Here is an 18,565-nt window from a genome sequence, read left to right as displayed (position 1 = left end):
AGCCCCACGTGGGACAACCTGATCACCTTGTATCCTCCCCAGCGCTTAGAACAGTGCTTTGCACATGGTAAGCGCTTAACAAATGGTATTATTATTATTATATTATTATTATGTGAGCTGTGGGGTTGTGGTGAATAAGTGCTAAGGGATACAGACAAAGTACATAGACAATGCAGGAGGGAGGGCAGTGGGGGAGAGGACAATCAAAAGGTCTGAGGAAATACCGAGAATGAGGAACAGTGAGTTAGTTGGCTTGAGGGGAGCGGTGCATGTGAACTGGAGTGGGAAGAGAGAGCTGATTGAGTTCCTTGAAGCCACTAATTAGGAGCTTCTGCTTGATATAGAGAGGAATGGGAAACTACTGGAGTTTCTGTCCTGCATTTTCTTCCTGGCTCCAGGACAGCTCTACTTAGGCTCAAAACTGAACTCATTTTCCTACTCAATCTCTCTCATTCCCTCAATCAAAGGTATTTGAATGCTCACTGTATGCAGATCACTGCACAAAAGTGTTTGGGAGAGTATAATACAATAGAGTTGGCAGACAGGATTCCTGCCCTTAGGGAGCTTACAATCTAGTTGGGGAGACAGATATGCAGACAGGATTCCTGCCCTTAGGGAGCTTACAATCTAGTTGGGAGACAGATATTTACAGACAGGGAACTTTCCCATCACGGCAAACACCACTGCCATCTTCCTTGTCTCATTACTTTGGCATTATCCTCGACATCTCTCATTCAACCTATTAAGTCCGTCACCAAATCCTGTCAGTTTTACCTTCACGACCTCTCTAGAATCCATCCCTTCCTCTCCATCCCAACTGCTACCATGCTGGTCCGTGCACATGTCATATCTTGTGTCAGTTATTACATCAGCCTCCTTACTGACCTCTCTACCTCCAGCTTCTCCCGACTCCAGTCCGCACTTCACTCTGCTGCCCTGATCATTTTTTTGCACACATTTCCCTACTCCCCAAAACCCTCCATTTTTTGCACTTCCATCTCTGTATCAAACAGAAACTCCTTACCAACAGCTTGAAGGCACTCAATCAGCTTTCCCCCTCAACCTCACTCTTCTCCCACAACTCAGGCCACACACACACTTCACTCCTTTAACACCAACCTACTTACTGTACCTTGATCTCATCACATTCCTTGCTCATGCCACCCACCATTCCCCCAACCTTCCGCCTGGAACTCTCTCCCCTTACATATCCAACAGATCATCACTCCTTCCATTTCAAAGCCCTATTACAATCATATCCTCCCCTCCAAGAAGCCTTCCCTGACTCACCTGTCTTTTCCCCCATTTATCTGGCTTACTTCTGGGATCACCCAATCCCCCACCCTTTATACACATATCCTTATACTCTACCACTACCCCATCTGTATTGCATTTTAACTTCTGTCTCCCCCTCTAATAATGATGGTATTTATTAAGGGCTTGCTATGTGTCAAGCACTGTTCTAAGCGCTGGGGGGCAAGGTAATCAGGTTGTCCCACGTGGGGCTCACAGTCTTAATCCCCATTTTACAGATGAGGTAACTGAGGCACAGAGGAGTTAAGTGACTTGCCCAAAGTCACACAGCTGACAAATGGCAGAGTGGGGATTAGAACCCATTAACTCTGACTCCCAAGCCCATGATCTTTCCACTGAGCCACACTGCTTCTCTAGACTGTAAGCTCTTTGGGGGCAGGGATCATGTGTACTCCCTCTCTTGTACTGCACTCTCCCCATCGCTTAGTAAAATGCTCTGCACCCACTAAGTACTTAATGAATACCATTGATTGATTGATACACCCCTTTACCTAACAGTCATTGTTTTCTGCTCCACCCCCATCCCCTTCAAGCTTTTTCCTCTATCTTTCATTTCATCACTGCTATTATAATGGTTTCCACATTTCCCTGCTGCTCCTGGGCACTTCCCCCTCCCTTCTGCACGTGTTCTGTAAAAGAGGCTAGTGTTGACATGTGGAAACTAGTGGAGTGTAAGGTAGCAACTGGGTGTAAATTCAATAAGTTAAAAGAGGCATTTCTCCTAATTCACACCATTTTAAGTCAAGGATTTACCATAAAGTAACCAAGATTCAGAGACTTCAAAGAAGCAGTCAGTGAAAGGGAATGTATGCTTATAACAAAAGCACACCTTATGTGCACACCCTCTTGGAAAAGCTCACTAAATAAAAGTCAATTATAATTTATGATAAAAATTTTTCTATAACTCCAAGCAGTTAAAACTTTGGAATAAAAATTGTGCTTGCACACTAATCTGAACTGTTGCATTAACGTTTTCTCAAGAAAATGACTTTCTAATGTGTGTATGAAAATCAACAGAATATCAAATATGACCGGTAACTTTCTCTGAAGCAATAACTCATTTACTACCCCCTAAAAGATGTCCCTTATTTCAGAGGCCCTCAAAAAAGGCTACAAGAAACACAAGAGTATCAACCTAGCCGTGAAAGTTGTGCTTGAATAGCATACATCATACAAAGCTTCATTTCCACAATTCAAGGAGGCTAATACCCCGATTTCATTCGTTGATTACATAAGTTTTCTTATACATCAACATTTGTTCATAAGCTACTTGTAAAAATCTTGCGTCACATTTTTAACACTCCTGTAAAAACATTTCCCTTCTTACACTTCAACTTTCAGGGCTACCCCAAAAGCTACTCTTGTCTTTATAGATGCCAATTTTCAGGAACTGTTTATCAGACCATGAAATCCTTTTCAATGAAATTCACCTTTTGCTTGGACTCTCAATAATTAAACTTGCATAGAATTACAGAGAAGTCCCAATGACAAGTCTTTCCAAGTGTAAGCTAAGAGTACAGGCTCAAAAGAAGCACAGTTCACTATGGGAACTCACTGAAGATCAAATCAGGTCAATATTTATCACTGAACAGGCAGTTAGGAGCTCTGACTTGTAACCGTGACCCTCCCACAACGCCTCACTTGCCCCATCTGTGAAATGGAGATGATCATTTTTGGCTTTCCTTAGACCTCAAAGAATGTTGCAACATTTCAATTTCTTCTATAAAGTACCATGGTTGAAGAAATATGCAATTAATGGCATAATTAGTGTTTGTACCACCCTCATTGTCAACAGCATTTACTGAGTACCTCACTGCTTACCATCTTACAATAATATTCCACAAATGTATCTCTTTCCTCCCAGTGTTGCTCTCTTAGAATAGAGATTTCAGGAGGATTAGAAAACCATAGGGCATATTCAGAGAGAGGCACAGCTAGTGACCAAGCCATCAGAACAGCAAGCAACAATCTTTACTGGCATAATGTGGAACAGATTCCCATTTGCACCTCAGTCTTTTCAGCCACCCTCTGATGCACTGATACAACCTTTTCATCATCTTCGAAACTGTAGGACAATTTATCACAAATACACACTTCAGCCATCTCCTTCCTGATCCCATATCTAAAGGGACAACTGTTTGAAACAAAAACTTCAAGCAACAATTCAGACGATGAAGCCTCCATTTAATTTATCTTTCTTGGAATTTTTGCTCTCAACAATGGCCAACCAGAAACCTTTCTAGTAGTATGGCAGATATCTAGGTCCAAATAACCACAACTTATTTATCAAATTTATTAAGATACCTGTCAATAGGTAACAAAATGCCAGATTCACTTTTATAAAATAGCATATGCTCCTAAACCTATTACATGGTATAAAAGACAGACATGCAATGTTACTAGCTAGCCTTCATGCATGAGGCCACAGAATATTTAACTCATAAAAGTTACAGCACACAGCCATGTCCTACAAGTTAGCCAGCTTATAAAATTGTACCTCGCTCCTTTTCTTTGAATCTTTTTTAAAGTTTTTTTTTTAATCTGAATCTAGTCTTTTCAAAAAAATCAACACGGAAGTTCCATAGACATTCAACAGCTCTAGAAAAAACTGGATGTAAACTAAAATAATTCCCCAGAGTCTCTTGCATGAGCATGTCCAAATAATTCAAAGAAAACACATAAGGCAAGCCCCCACAGACATCCAGAATGAAAACATTACAGCCTATTTTAGGCATTAAACTGTTTTTATTAAGAAATGATAAAGATTTTACATAATAGAGGCCAAATATTAATGAAATAATCAGGTTGATGTGCTTCTAGGTCCAGTAATAATTTATACCTAAATGACCTAAATGATTTAATCCAGGATGGGAAACATTCAAAGTGAATTTAACTAAATTCAGAATAAGCAGCAACACATTAATAAAAAGGGCTATTTAAAGATAAGATTTGATTTTGGGGGAGGGGAGGGGGAGAGAAAGAATTTGCAGTCTGTCAACCCTAAAGAGGGAATTTAATAATGCAAATACACCAGAATCAGTAGTAGTCATTTCGACATGACACATTTGCTTGTATTTTGAGATCAAATACAATCTGGAACAGATACCATTTGATAAATATACAGTAGTGTTATTCAATAATAGTAACAGGCAGTATGAGTTTTAACGAATGTTATGCCAAAACCCATATATTTAGTAAATTTCAACAGATGTAGACAAAGGGGAAAGAACTATGCTTCACTGGAAATATCAGAGCTCAGTTTAGGAAAAAACACAAAAACATTTGAGATAGTACAACTGAAGCTACGGAATGGGGGGCCAGACATGAGAGGATACACCAGAGGGTAATATTAGCTGAAACGAGCAAATAAGTCTCGGACTGGAAAAGGAATAGCTGATAACAATAAAATGGCCAAAAACAAAATGATTTTCACTTCGGGAAAAAATAAGCAAATATACACACAACCCTTCAGGGTTCCAGTTGAATTTGTTTTGAAAATAAAACAAAAGCTGTAAACTCTCTTTGTTATTTCCTGTCTGTGGTTCTTCCTGTATTTCTCTTCCCTGAGCTCGAGAACAAGGAAGAGATGAAGGAGAAAGAGCCCCCTTCCCCGTCAACCCCTAAACTCCTTTTTTATCAGGATTTATAAATAGAGCTTTTAACAACATATCCAGCGACTGAGGAATGGTGAACTTCAAGACATTACTTGGCATCATAACAAGTTTCTGCAGATCCCAACCCCATCCGGTAGCTTGACAATTATCTGAAAGGATATAAACAAAATGCAACGAGGTGTTATCATGAGCTTTGGTCCCTGTAGTGACAGATGGCCCGGCACAGACAGGAGTGAGACAGGTTTTGGGTCCAGCTGGGTGGTTTCTCTGGTTTTTAAGACACCAGAAGGTGTCTTGGGGAAAGCAAAATTACAAAAAAAAATTTTAAATTTAAAAATGGTGCATCTATTGACACAGAGCAAAAGTAGCTGTCAGTCACACATGCCAAAACCTCAAACACAGCCAAGTCAGCTTCTTTCCGTCTGGGCAGAACAGACGCAAAATGAGTGCTTGATTGGGCTAGAAAAATCAACAACTGAATCTATGTGTGGTTGAAAGGGATGGGGAGCTGCAAAATTCTAAAACTCTGTCCCAGGAAAAAAAACATCCATTTTAGTGTGACAGGGTGAAAATAAGAACGTGCAGGCTTCGCTGGAATAGGGGATGTTGATCATTCAAAGACATATAAAATTAAAACAAAATCCACAACTAAAATTAGGCTTCTCAAAGCCAGTGTCTGGATTTTTGCAAGCAGCCACAGAGAAAGCAATTTAGACCCAGAGACAGCAGCCATTCAGTTACTCTGAATGCAGGGCAAACTATGACGTGTATGTTCAGCGTAAACTCAGCTCTGCCAGAATGTGGGAACTTTCGGCTGTCTGGCTACAGCACGTTACAATATCTGCAGGAATGGCTGTGCACATGCAGTGAGTATTTAACATGAGTTTTCCTTAACTTCAGGTTCTGCAAGAACATAACTCCTGCAAAAGGAGAACTGGGACACACAATTCATTCCACGCTTAGAACAGTGCTTGGCTCATAGTAAGCGCTTAACAAATACCATCATTATTATTCAAGACCCTAGCTTTCACTGGATGATTAAAGCAATCCCGTATTTCATCCTTCCTCAGTCTTCTCACCTATAAAATGGACAATTAATTACTCTCTCAAGAAGTCTATATTCAAAAAATACCATTTACCCAGAGGTTCACTTATTAGCCGCACTTATGGTCTGTGTGTCCTTGCTTCTTAATCTCAGGGAAAATGGTCCAAGGCTGAAATCACTTGAGATCTGCCCTTAGAAACAACGAAGGACTTGGGTTTTGAATGCCTGGTGCATTTCAGCCAAAGACAGTTGGCTATATTCCCCACAGCCCCCCGACCCACCAGTCTCCAAAGGAGGATGAATCGTTTTCCAGATTCACTCCTAATTACCCAGCCCCCAAGCTCTAATATAGAAACAGGGCCCATTTTAAATGAAAACCACCTTATGTCTAATGTATACTAATGCTGGAGCTTCCTATCGAGAAAGACAGATGAGCTCAGTCCCAAGACTTTAGAAATAAGAACCTGTGCCTAAGAATTATTGATAGTGGCTTAAGCCATGCCACTCATACTTTCTGGTCCCTGCCACCCAAAGTGATCGCAGTAGGGTTCTGACAGTGTACGGAGAGCCATAACCCAGTAAGTGATTGGCTTGGTAGATAGCTAAACATATATGGCTATAAACCTCAAACAATGAGGCACAGGGGGCAACGGAAGTGAACAGATGGGAAAGCCACAAAAGACAGGTCAGCCCGGCATGCAGCGACCAGAAATGAAGCGAATGTGTTGGAACGGAGACTTTGGGAAAACTGTGACACCAAGAGGGATAAACAAAAACAGCACCAAACATTGTGGATATGACAACAGGGCACCAATGGACCGTTTTGATATGTACACTACATGCAGAAGGGCTCATCAGCCACACATTGGTCTAATCGAGCCGTCCCTGGGCACCTTGATAAAAACATCTCATCGACATGTCATCTGGGATTCCAATGGTCAATTAAATATAGGATCCATAAGTGGTACATAGAAAGTAGACAAGGTCTTCAACCACCCCAATGTTCCGACTGGCTCTGAAAAAGCTTCCAAGAAGTGAGTTGTCTGTGAGAAGAGAGCTGGAACTGAGGCAGTATTGGGGAGGTGGGGGCGAAGAGAGGAAGAGCAACAGAAAATGGAGGTGGGGGAGTGTAAGAGACATAAGGGCTGCTCCTGTAGATACCAGGGCAGTTGAGGAAAAAGAAGCGGCAACTCCTGAGGAGAGACTGGAGCTGCAGAGGAAGCAGGGGCAGGGCAGACACTGCTATGGAAGCAGAAACACACACTGCCAGGGAGAGTGGCAGGAACTACTGGGCACAGACTGGCCTCATTTCTACCACAGTCATTTCAATTGGTCCACAGGGACAGAATTTTAAGCCTGCACCAGAGAGTCTGAGCATCTTCAGCAGCCTGTTTTGTGAAAGTACTAGACCCGCTGCTCAAGCCAGTTAAAACCAAGTCAAGGTTAAAATCCTACAGGGAACATTTCGACAGTGCCGGGGCAGAGCCCAAATGATCCAGCAAAGCCTTCCACCTTCAGCATCACTGTTTGGGCATCAAACCTGACTTAGGTGAAGGATTTGCACTTAATGCTGATAGAACACACCAATTTTTTGATGGGGTGAACCCAAGCCACTATCTAACCACACTTTTAATTTATGGGGTTGAACACTGCGACCAATCCCATAATAAGTACTGGAGACTACAGAGATTGACTCCTGAAAAAGTACATCTTGTGCTCTGTCATCTTGCAAGATCCTCTTAAGCTCAGTTGGAAATTTGGCGGCTCTCGGTGTGGCGGATCTTAACAGCACAAGCTCAACTGTACAGTGTTTTAGATTAATCCAGCAAAAAGATTCTTGATTTCAATTTAGCCACCCAAGGTCCTCTGATCACAAGAGATATTTTGAAAACAGCACATTTAAAAGCTGATTCAAAAAGTCAGAAAAACTCAAAAGAAATAAGAGAAAGAGTGTTGTAAAAATTGAACACAAACACCCAGATGTAAAATGTTGGAATATCTATCATTATTTTTACTCAGGGGTCAGCTATGCATATATTGCACACTGATAATGGGCCATCCTTAGGAAGCCTATATTTTTCCCACTTTCTTCTGCTCTTCTCCAATCTAGGATAAGCTAATCCCATTACTCTTTGCGAGAACCACTTGTATCTTGTGCAGTAAATAATTTAACCAGAAGTTTTATTGATAGGGGCCCCTAGATGTCTGTTTCCCAGTTTTAAAACATGGAATCGTAAGAGTGCACAGGATAACAATTTAGAACGTATGAAACCGAGAAACCAGAGACGACATCAACTCCCAGATAATCAATCGTATTTATTGAGCACAGCACTGTACTAAGTGCTTCGGAGAGCACAATATAACAATACAACATATTCCCTGCCCACCTCGAACTTAGAGGCTAGAGGGGGGAGACAGACAAAATAAAATGAATTACAGGATGTACATAAGTGCTGCAGGGCTGAGGGTGGGAGGGGGTGAAAAATGGAGCAAATCAGGATGATACAGGATAGATAAAGCCACCTCTCTGAAAATAATCTGTAAACTCCTGGCGGTCAGAGATCAAGTCTACCAACTCTTTTGCATTGTACTCTCCCAAGTGCTTAGTGCTCCATACACTCTAAGCGCTCAATAAATACCGCTGATTGAAAGAAAACACCAGCCCCCACTAATAAGTGGTGAAAGAAGTGAATGAAGGATCACTTCCTTTAAATTGTCAATTTACCTAGCAGCTGCTTTACGGGGAAGAGCCCCCCCCCCCCCCCCCAGCCCCGAAGCTCTTAAATTCCAGCACCGGAGGTTAATCATAGCACTGCTTGAGTTTAAACTTTCAATTAACACGCCTTTTCTGACTTCAGCACTCGACGCAGTGACAGCCCCTGTGCAGGAATCAACAGTCCTTCGGCCCCGCCCGTCTTTCCCGTCCAGACCCGCTCCCATTGTATCCGTCATCCTCCTGCAACGTCTACTACAAAGAAAAACTAAATAAATGAGATTTTCAGAGCATTCGTCACCCCACAGCCATTCGGCCTAGCGCTAGCACTTCCACGGTTCACATGTGCACCAGTGCTCTTCCTCTGAGCGCTCCGTTGATCGGTTTGATGGAGCGCTTTACGGTGTGAGGTGCACTGTGCTAAGCGTTTGGGAGAGTACACCTAAATTAGCAACCCTGTGTCGACTGCCTGTCCCTTCTTTAACGCCTTTTTTTTTTTAAGAGAGTTTTGCATGGCTTATTGGAAGGAGCTACGGGCTTGGGAGTCAGAGGTCGTGGGTTCTAATCCCGACTCCGCCACTTGTCAGCTGTGTGACTTTGGGCAAGTCACTTCACTGGGCCTCAGTTGCCTCATCTGTAAAATGGGGGTGAAGACTGTGAGCCCCACGTGGGACAACCTGATTACCCTGTATCTATCCCAGTGCTTAGAACAGTGCTCGGCACAGAGTAAGCGTTTAACAAATACCATCACTGAAAGGTTTTGGGGGAACAAAATCAATTCCCTCACCTGTAAAGATAGGGATAAGATTGTGAGCGCCACGTGGGACAGACACTGTGTCCAACCCGATGACACTGTATCCACCCCAGCGCTTAGTACAGTGCCCGGGACATAGTAAGCGCTTAGCAGATGTCATTATTAATAAAGCCTCCAGAAGTGTAGGGTGGAGTTGATTTGAGCAGCCCTAGCCAGTCCTGGCAGGGGGAGAGACAAGTGACTTTTTTGCTGTCTGTCTCCCCGCTTCTAGACTGTGAGCCCGTTGTTGGGTAGGAATTTCTCTATATTTGTTGCTGAATTGTACTGTCCAAGCGCTTAGTACAGTGCTCTGCACACAGTAAGTGTTCAATAAACACGACTGAGTGAGAGTATGATTGAGAGTGTGCAGACCCTACAAACCCACTGGGGCAACCAAGGAAATCACCCTCCTGCCCCCCAAAAAAGTCCACTCCCCCCCAGACTGAGCCCCCTTTTTCCTCTCCCCCTCCCCATCCCCCTCACCCTACCTCCTTCCCCTCCCCACAGCACTTATATATATATATTTGTACAGATTTATTACTCTATTTTACTTGTACATATTTACTATTCTATTCTTTTGTTAAAGATGTGCATATAGCTGTAATTCTATTTGTTCTGACGATTTTGACACCTGTCTACATGTTTTGTTTTGTTGTCTGTCTCCCCCTTCTAGACTGTGAGCCCGTTGTTGGGTAGGGACCGTCTCTACATGTTGCTGACATACTTCCCAAGCGCTTAGTACAGTGCTCCGCACACAGTAAGCGCTCAATAAATACGACTGAATGAATGAATGAATGAATGAATGAAGTAGCCCGCCCCTGGAAGAAGTTGGACACAAAAGGACAAGCCCTCGGGCCTTTGGTGTGGATACAACCGCACAAATGCCTCACTTTGGTCCTTCTGGGAAAAGGGTTTTGTTTTGTTTTTTTTTCCAAAAAGGGTTTCGCTTTTTTGTCTCCCCTCCCTCCACCCTCTCATTGTGGCTTCCTTTCACAGTCGTGTTCTCCAAACACCGCACAGCGTTGTGCAGGGGCTTAAAGGGGTGGGGGTGGGGGGTCTCCCGGAAAACCTTCACTACATTAAAATAAAAAAACAGCTTCGGGTGCAGGCTTATTTATTTTGATATCTGCTTATCTGCATTGATGATTGTCTTCCCCCGCCCCGAGACTGTGAGCTCGTTGTGGGATTGCCACTTCTCTGTGCCTCAGTTTCCTCCTCTGTAATAATAATAATGGTATTTGTTAAGCGCTATGTGCCAAGCACTGTTCTAAGCGCTGGGGGAGATACAAGGTTATTAGGTTGTCCCAGATGGAGCTCACAGTTTTAATCCCCATTTTCCAGATGAGGTAACTGAGACACTGAGAAGTGATTTGCCCAGTCACACAGCTAAGTGGCGGAGGCAGGATTTGAACCCATGATCTCTGACTCCCAAGCCCGCGCTCTTTCCATTGAGCCACGCTGCTTCTCTGTAAAATGGGGGGGAAGACTGTGAGCCCCACGTGGGACGGGGTCCAACCCGATTTGTTTGCACCCACCTCAGCGCTTAGTACAGTACCTGGCACACAGTAAGCGCTTAACACCAGAATTATTATTATGATGACTGTGGTGTACTTTCCCCGGCGTTTAGTACAGTGCTCCGCACACAGTAAAGCACTTAATAAATATGACTGAATGAACTCGGGGCTGCGGCGAGGGGCGGTGGTGTTGGTTAAGCACTTACTGTGTGCCAGGCACTGTACTAAGCGCTGGGGGTGGATACAAGCCAGTCGGGTGGCACCTAGTCCCCGTTCCAGGCACTATACTAAGCGCTGGGGGTGGATACAAGCCAATCGGGTGGGACCTAGTCCCCGTCCCAGGCACTGTACTAAGCGCTAAGCACTTCCTGTGTGCCAGGCACTGTACTAAGCGCTAAGCACTTACTGTGTGCCAGGCACTGTACTAAGCGTTGGGGGTGGATACAACCCAGTCCCCGTCCCACGTGGGGCTCCCAGTCTCAATCCCCCTTTTACAGAGGAGGTTAAGTGAGGCACGGAGAAGGGAAGTGACTTATCCAAGGTCACCCAGCAGACAAGCGGCGGAGTCGGGATTAGAACCCAGGAGCTCCGCCTCTCAGGCCGCTGCTTTCAGCCGTTCCCCTCCTGGCTTGGAGGAGGAGGGATCCTTTGGATTCCCCCTCTCCCTTCCCTTTCCCAATTTAGAGAAGCAGCGTGGCTCAGTGGAAAGAGCCCGGGCTTTGGAGTCAGAGGTCATGGGTTCAAATCCCGACTCAGCCGACTGTCAGCTGTGTGACTTTGGGCAAGTCACTTAACTTCTCTGTGCCTCAGTTCCCTCATCTGTCAAATGGGGATTAAGACTGTGAGCCCCACGTGGGACAACCGGATCACCTTGTATCCCCCCGGAGCTTAGAACAGTGCTTGGCACATAGTAAGCGCTTAAATACCATCATCATCACCAAGCGCTTAGTACAGTGCTCTGCACACAGTAATAGCTCAATAAATACGATTGATGATGATGATGATGATCATTTCCCCCTACTGAGCCAGAAGCGGGTCCGGCGATCATCATCAATCGTATTTATTGAGCGCTTACTACGTGCAGAGCACTGTACTAAGCGCTTGATGGCGATGAGCAAAGCCAGCTCTTCGGCCCTCTCCAAACTTGGACGAGGGATGGCATCGCTCCAACTTTCCCTGGATGGAACGGGCTTCTCCCCCCGAAATAAAGTGTTTTTCCTGTTCCCAGACTTTCCCGGCCCGGGAAGGGGAGGGCAAGGGAAGGGGAGCAGGGACGGGAAAAAAAAAAAGGGAATTTTTTTCCGGGATGGGAAGCGTGCAACTTAGGGTAGGGACCGTCTCTGTTGCCGATTTGTCATCATCATCATCAATCGTATTTATTGAGCGCTTACTATGGGCACAGTACTGTACTAAGCGCTTGGGAAGTACAAATTGGCAACAATCTTGGGATTGTCCTTCCCAAGAGCTTAGTACGGTGCTCCGTACACAGCAAGCGCTCAAATACGACTGAATGAATGAACTTCCCAAGCGCTCAGTACAGTGCTCTGCACACAGTAAGCGCTCAATAAATCATCAATCGTATTTATTGAGCGCTTACTATGTGCAGAGCACTGTACTAAGCGCTTATACGATTGATTGATTGAATGGACTTATCCCGGCTCCGCCACGTGTCTGCTGTGTGACCCTGGGCAAGTCACTTCACTTCTCTGTGCCTCAGTTCCCTCATCAACATATATGTTGCCAATTTGTACTTCCCAAGCGCTTAGTACAGTGCTCTGCATATAGTAAGCGCTCAATAAATAGGATTGATGATGATGATGATGTGTCAAATGGGGATTGAGACTGGGAGCCCCGTGTGGCACAGGGATGGGTCCAGCCTGATGATCTTGTATCTACCCCAGCGCTTAGAACAGTGCTTGACACATAGTAATAATAATAACGGTATTTGTTAAGCGTTTACTATGTGCCAAGCACTGTTCTAAGCGCTGGGGAGGATCCAAGGTGATCAGGATGTCCCACGTGGGGCTCACGGTCTTAGTCCCCATTTTACAGATGAGGCAACTGAGGCACAGAGAAGTGAAGCGACTTGCCCAAAGTCAAAGAGCAGACAAGTGAGCCCGTTGTTGGGAAGGGCCCGTCGCTATACCTACTTGTACTTCCCAAGCGCTTAGTACAGTGCTCTGCACACAGTAAAGCGCTCAATCAATACGACTGAATAAATCAGATTGATTGATTGATTGAACAAGTGTCAGAACCGGGATTCGAACCAAGACCTCCAATTCCAAAGCCCGGGCTCTTTCCACTAAGCCACGCTGCTTCTCTAAGCACTTAGCAAATAGCATTATTATTATTATTACTATTTCCCAAGCGCTTAGTCCAGTGCTCTGCACACAGTAAAGCGCTCAAGAGAAGCAGCGTGGCTCAGTGGAAACAGCCCGGGCTTTGGAGTCAGAGGTCGTGGGTTCTAATCCCGACTCCGCCAATTGTCAGCTGTGTGACTTTGGGTAAGTCACTTCACTTCCCTGTGCCTCAGTTCCCTCACCTGTAAAACGGGGATTAAGACTGCGAGCCCCACATTGGACAACCTGATCACCTTGTTATTTAATTAATTTAATAATGGCATTTGTTAAGCGCTTACTATGTGCAAAACACTGTTCTAAGCGCTGGGGGGGGTAACAAGCTGATCAGGTTGTCCCACGTGGGGCTCACAGTCTTAATCCCCATTTTACAGATGAGAGAATTGAGGTTTAGAGAAGTTAAGTGCCTTGCCCAAAGAAAGTCACACAGCTGACAATTGGAGGTGCAGGGATTTGAACCCATGACCTCTGACTCCAAAACCCGGGCTCTTTCCACTGAGCCACGCTGCTTCTCTCCTCAGCGCTTAGAACAGTGCTTTGCACATAGTAAGCGCTTAATAAATGCCATCATTATAATTCTCGGGGCCTCAGTTCCCCATCTGTAAAATGGGGATGAAGACTGTGAGCACCCCGTGAGACAACCTGATCACCCTGTAACCTCCCCAGCGCTTAGAACAGTGGTTTGCACATAGTAAGCGCTTAATAAATGCCATTATCATTATTATTACCCCGCACCTAGAACAATGCTTTGCACATAGTAAGCGCTTAATAGATGCCATTATTATTATTACTCCGCACTTAGAACAGTGCTTGGCACATCCGTAAGCGCTTAATAGATGCCACTATTATTATTATTACTCCGCACTTGGAACAGTGCTTAGCACATAGTAAGCGCTTAATAGATGCCATTATTATTATTACTCCGCACTTTGAACAGTGCTTGGCACATAGTAAGCGCTTAATAGATGCCATTATTATGATTACTCCGCACTTGGAACAGTGCTTGGCACACCGTAAGCGCTTAATCAATCAATCAATCGTATTTATTGAGCGCTTACTGTGCGCAGAGCACTGTACTAAGCGCTTAGGAAGTACAAGTTGGCAACATATTAACAGATGCCATTATTATTATTATTACTACTCCGCACTTGGAACAGCGCTTGGTACATCGTTAGCGCTTAACCATTGTCATTATCATTACTACTCCGCACTTGGAACAGCGCTTGGCACCTCGTTAGCGCTTAACCATATTATTATCATTACTACTCCGCACCTGGAACAGCGTTTGGCAAATAGTTAGCGCTTAACCATTATCATTATCATTACTACTCCGCACTTGGAACAGCGTTTGGCACCTCGTTAGCGCTTAACCATTATCCTTACTGTTTATGCTATATCTGTCTATTTACTCTATCTATTTATTTATCTATTTATTCTATCTATTTTATTTTGTAGTCTGGTTTTGTTCTCTGTCTCCCCCTTTTAGACTGTGAGCCCACAGTTGGGTAGGGACTGTCTCTATAAGTTGCCAATTTGTACTTCCCAAGCGCTTAGTACAGTGCTCTGCACATAGTAAGCGCTCAATAAATACGATTGATGATGATCGTTAGCGCTTAACCATTATTATTATAACTACTCCGCACTTGGAACAGCGCGTGGCACCTCGTTAGCGCTTAACCACTGTTATTATGATTACTACTCCGCACTTGGAACAGCGCGTGGCACCTCGTTAGCGCTTAACCATTATCATTACTATTTATTCTATCTATCTATTTATTCTATCTATTTTATTTTGTCACTATGTTTGGTTTTGTTCTCTGTCTCCCCCTTTTAGACTGTGAGCCCACTGTTGGGTAGGGACTGTCTCTCTATGTTGCCAACTTGTACTTTCCCAAGCGCTTAGTACAGTGCTCTGCACATAGTAAGCGCTCAATAAATGCGATTGATGATGATCGTTAGCGCTTAACCATTATTATTATTACTACTCCGCACTTGGAACAGCGTTTGGCACCTCGTTAGCGCTTAACCATTATCCTTACTATTTATTCTATCTATCTATTTATTCTATCTATTTTATTTTGTCAGTATGTTTGGTTTTGTTCTCTGTCTCCCCCTTTCAGACTGCGAGCCCACTGCTGGGTAGGGACCGTCTCTATAAGTTGCCAATTTGGACTTTCCCAAGCGCTTAGTACAGTGCCCTGCACATAGTAAGCGCTCAATAAATACGATTGATGATGATCGTTACCGCTTAACCATTATTATTATTACTACTCCGCACTTGGAACAGCGCGTGGCACCTCGTTAGCGCTTAACCATCGTCATTATCATTACTACTCCGCACTTGGAACAGCGCTTGGCACATTGTTAGCGCTTAACCATTATCATTATTATTACTACTCCGCACTTGGGACAGCGTTTGGCACATAGTTAGCGCTTAACCATTATCATTACTACTCAGCACTTGGAACAGCGTTTGGCACATAGTTAGCGCTTAACCATTATCATTATCATTACTACTCCGCACTTGGAACAGCGTTTGGCACCTCGTTAGCGCTTAACCATTATCCTTACTATTTATTCTATCTATCTATTTATTCTATCTATTTATTTATCTATTTATTTTATTTTGTCAGTATGTTTGGCTTTGTTCTCTGTCTCCCCCTTTCAGACTGCGAGCCCACTGCTGGGTAGGGACCGTCTCTATAAGTTGCCAATTTGGACTTTCCCAAGCGCTTAGTACAGTGCCCTGCACATAGTAAGCGCTCAATACGATTGATGATGATGATGATTACTACTCCGCACTTGGAACAGCGCGTGGCACCTCGTTAGCGCTTAACCATCGTCATTATCATTACCACTCCGCACTTGGAACAGCGCGTGGCACCTCGTTAGCGCTTAACCATTATCATTACTATTTATTCTATCTATCTATTTATTCTATCTATTTTATTTTGTCAGTATGTTTGGTTTTGTTCTCTGTCTCCCCCTTTTAGACTGTGAGCCCACTGTTGGGTAGGGACTGTCTCTCTATGTTGCCAACTCGGACTTTCCCAAGCGCTTAGTACAGTGCTCTGCACATAGTAAGCGCTCAATAAATACGATTGATGATGATCGTTAAGCCTTAACCATTATTATTATTACTACTCCGCACTTGGAACAGCGCGTGGCACCTCGTTAGCGCTTAACCATTATCCTTACTATTTATTCTATCTATCTGTTTATTCTATTTTATTTTGTCAGTATGTTTGGCTTTGTTCTCTGTCTCCCCCTTCTAGACTGTGAGCCCACTGCTGGGTAGGGACCGTCTCTATAAGTTGCCAATTCGTACTTTCCCAAGCGCTTAGTACAGCGCCCTGCACACAGTAAGCGCTCAATACGATTGATGATGATTACTACTCCGCACTTGGAACAGCGCGTGGCACCTCGTTAGCGCTTAACCTGCGCCTTTAAAAGAAAGAAAAGCAAGAGGACCGAATGAACGATGGAACTTACCGGCCGAGAACTGGGCTCCGACCGACTCCAGAAGAGGCACGGTGGAGAAGAGGAGGAGGAGGAGGAGGAGCAGGAGGAGAGGTCCCGCCGGAGCCGGGCCGGGGGCTGCCGTATCCATAGGGTCGAGTTGGGGCGAAGTTTTTCCCCGGGGTGGGGAGCGCGGGAAAGGGAGCGCGGGGAAGAAGGCGCGGAGTTTGCGCGGGCGGGCGGGCTTTAGCAGCGCGGCCCCGCCGGGCCCGGGAGGGGAAGGCGGGCTTGGCTCCCCATGCTCGGCCGCTCCGGCTTCGCTCCGCACTTACTCGGGCTCCGGGCGGGCGGGCGGGGGGCGTGGCCAACCCCACCAGGGGGCGTGTCCATTGGTCGGGGGCGTGGCCCTCCCCGTGACGTCACCCGCCCGCGGGGCCCCGGCCGGCGCCCGAGCGGAGCCCGCCGGCGCCCCCTGCCGGCCCGCGGCCAAGCGGCAGCCCGGCCTAATCAATCAATCAATCGTATTTATTGAGCGCTTACTATGTGCAGAGCACTGTACTAAGCGCTTGGGAAGTACAAATTGGCATCACATAGAGACAGTCCCTACCCAACATTCATTCCATTCATAATCATTCATTCCATCGTCTTTATTAATAAAGACGATTAATAATCCCCCTCTCCATCCCCCCGTCTTACCTCCTTCCCTTCCCCACAGCACCTGTATCTATGTATATATGGTTGTACATATTTATTACTCTATTTATTTATTTATTTTACCTTTACATTTCTGTCCTACTTATTTTATTTTGTTGGTATGTTTGGTTCTGTTCTCCGTCTCCCCCTTTTAGACTGTGAGCCCGCTGTTGGGTAGGGACTGTCTCTATGTGATGCCAATTTGGACTTCCCAAGCGCTTAGTACAGTGCTCTGCACATAGTAAGCGCTCAATAAAGACGATTGATTGATTGATTGATTTCTATCCTACTTATTTTATTTTGTTGGTATGTTTGGTTCCGTTCTCTGTCTCCCCCTTTTAGACTGTGAGCCCACTGTTGGGTAGGGACTGTCTCTATGTGATGCCAACTTGGACTTCCCAAGCGCTTAGTACAGTGCTCTGCACATAGTAAGCGCTCAATAAAGACGATTGATTGATTGATTGATTTCTATCCTACTTATTTTATTTTGTTGGTATGTTTGGTTCTGTTCTCTGTCTCCCCCTTTTAGACTGTGAGCCCGCTGTTGGGTAGGGACCGTCTCTATGTGATGCCAACTTGGACTTCCCAAGCGCTTAGTACAGTGCTCTGCACATAGTAAGCGCTCAATAAAGACGATTGATTGATTGATTGATTTCTATCCTACTTATTTTATTTTGTTGGTATGTTTGGTTCTGTTCTCTGTCTCCCCCTTTTAGAGCCCACTGTTGGGTAGGGACTGTCTCTATGTGATGCCAATTTGGACTTCCCAAGCGCTTAGTACAGTGCTCTGCACATAGTAAGCGCTCAATAAATACGATTGATTGATTGATTGATTTCTATCCTACTTATTTTATTTTGTTGGTATGTTTGGTTCTGTTCTCTGTCTCCCCCTTTTAGACTGTGAGCCCGCTGTTGGGTAGGGACTGTCTCTATGTGATGCCAACTTGGACTTCCCAAGCGCTTAGTACAGTGCTCTGCACATAGTAAGCGCTCAATAAATACGATTGATTGATTGATTGATTTCTATCCTACTTATTTTATTTTGTTGGTATGTTTGGTTCTG

At 44.7% G+C, this 18,565-nt stretch overlaps 1 protein-coding gene across 1 annotated transcript in view; it reads right to left on the bottom strand.

Moving 5' to 3' along the window:
• PTPRK (protein tyrosine phosphatase receptor type K) overlaps window positions 1-17,046 on the bottom strand; it is a 703,591-nt gene extending 686,545 nt beyond the window's left edge. Inside the window, exon 1 of the mRNA XM_038759705.1 lies at window positions 16,843-17,046. Coding sequence (XP_038615633.1) covers window positions 16,843-16,960 — 118 coding nt within the window. The 5' untranslated portion in view covers window positions 16,961-17,046. The remainder of the gene's footprint in view (window positions 1-16,842) is intronic.
• Between the last annotated feature and the right edge of the window lie 1,519 nt (window positions 17,047-18,565).

The sequence above is a fragment of the Tachyglossus aculeatus genome, chromosome 2 (assembly GCF_015852505.1).
Source record: "Tachyglossus aculeatus isolate mTacAcu1 chromosome 2, mTacAcu1.pri, whole genome shotgun sequence".
Taxonomy (NCBI): domain Eukaryota; kingdom Metazoa; phylum Chordata; class Mammalia; order Monotremata; family Tachyglossidae; genus Tachyglossus; species Tachyglossus aculeatus.
This window is presented reverse-complemented; position numbering and strand designations above follow the sequence as displayed.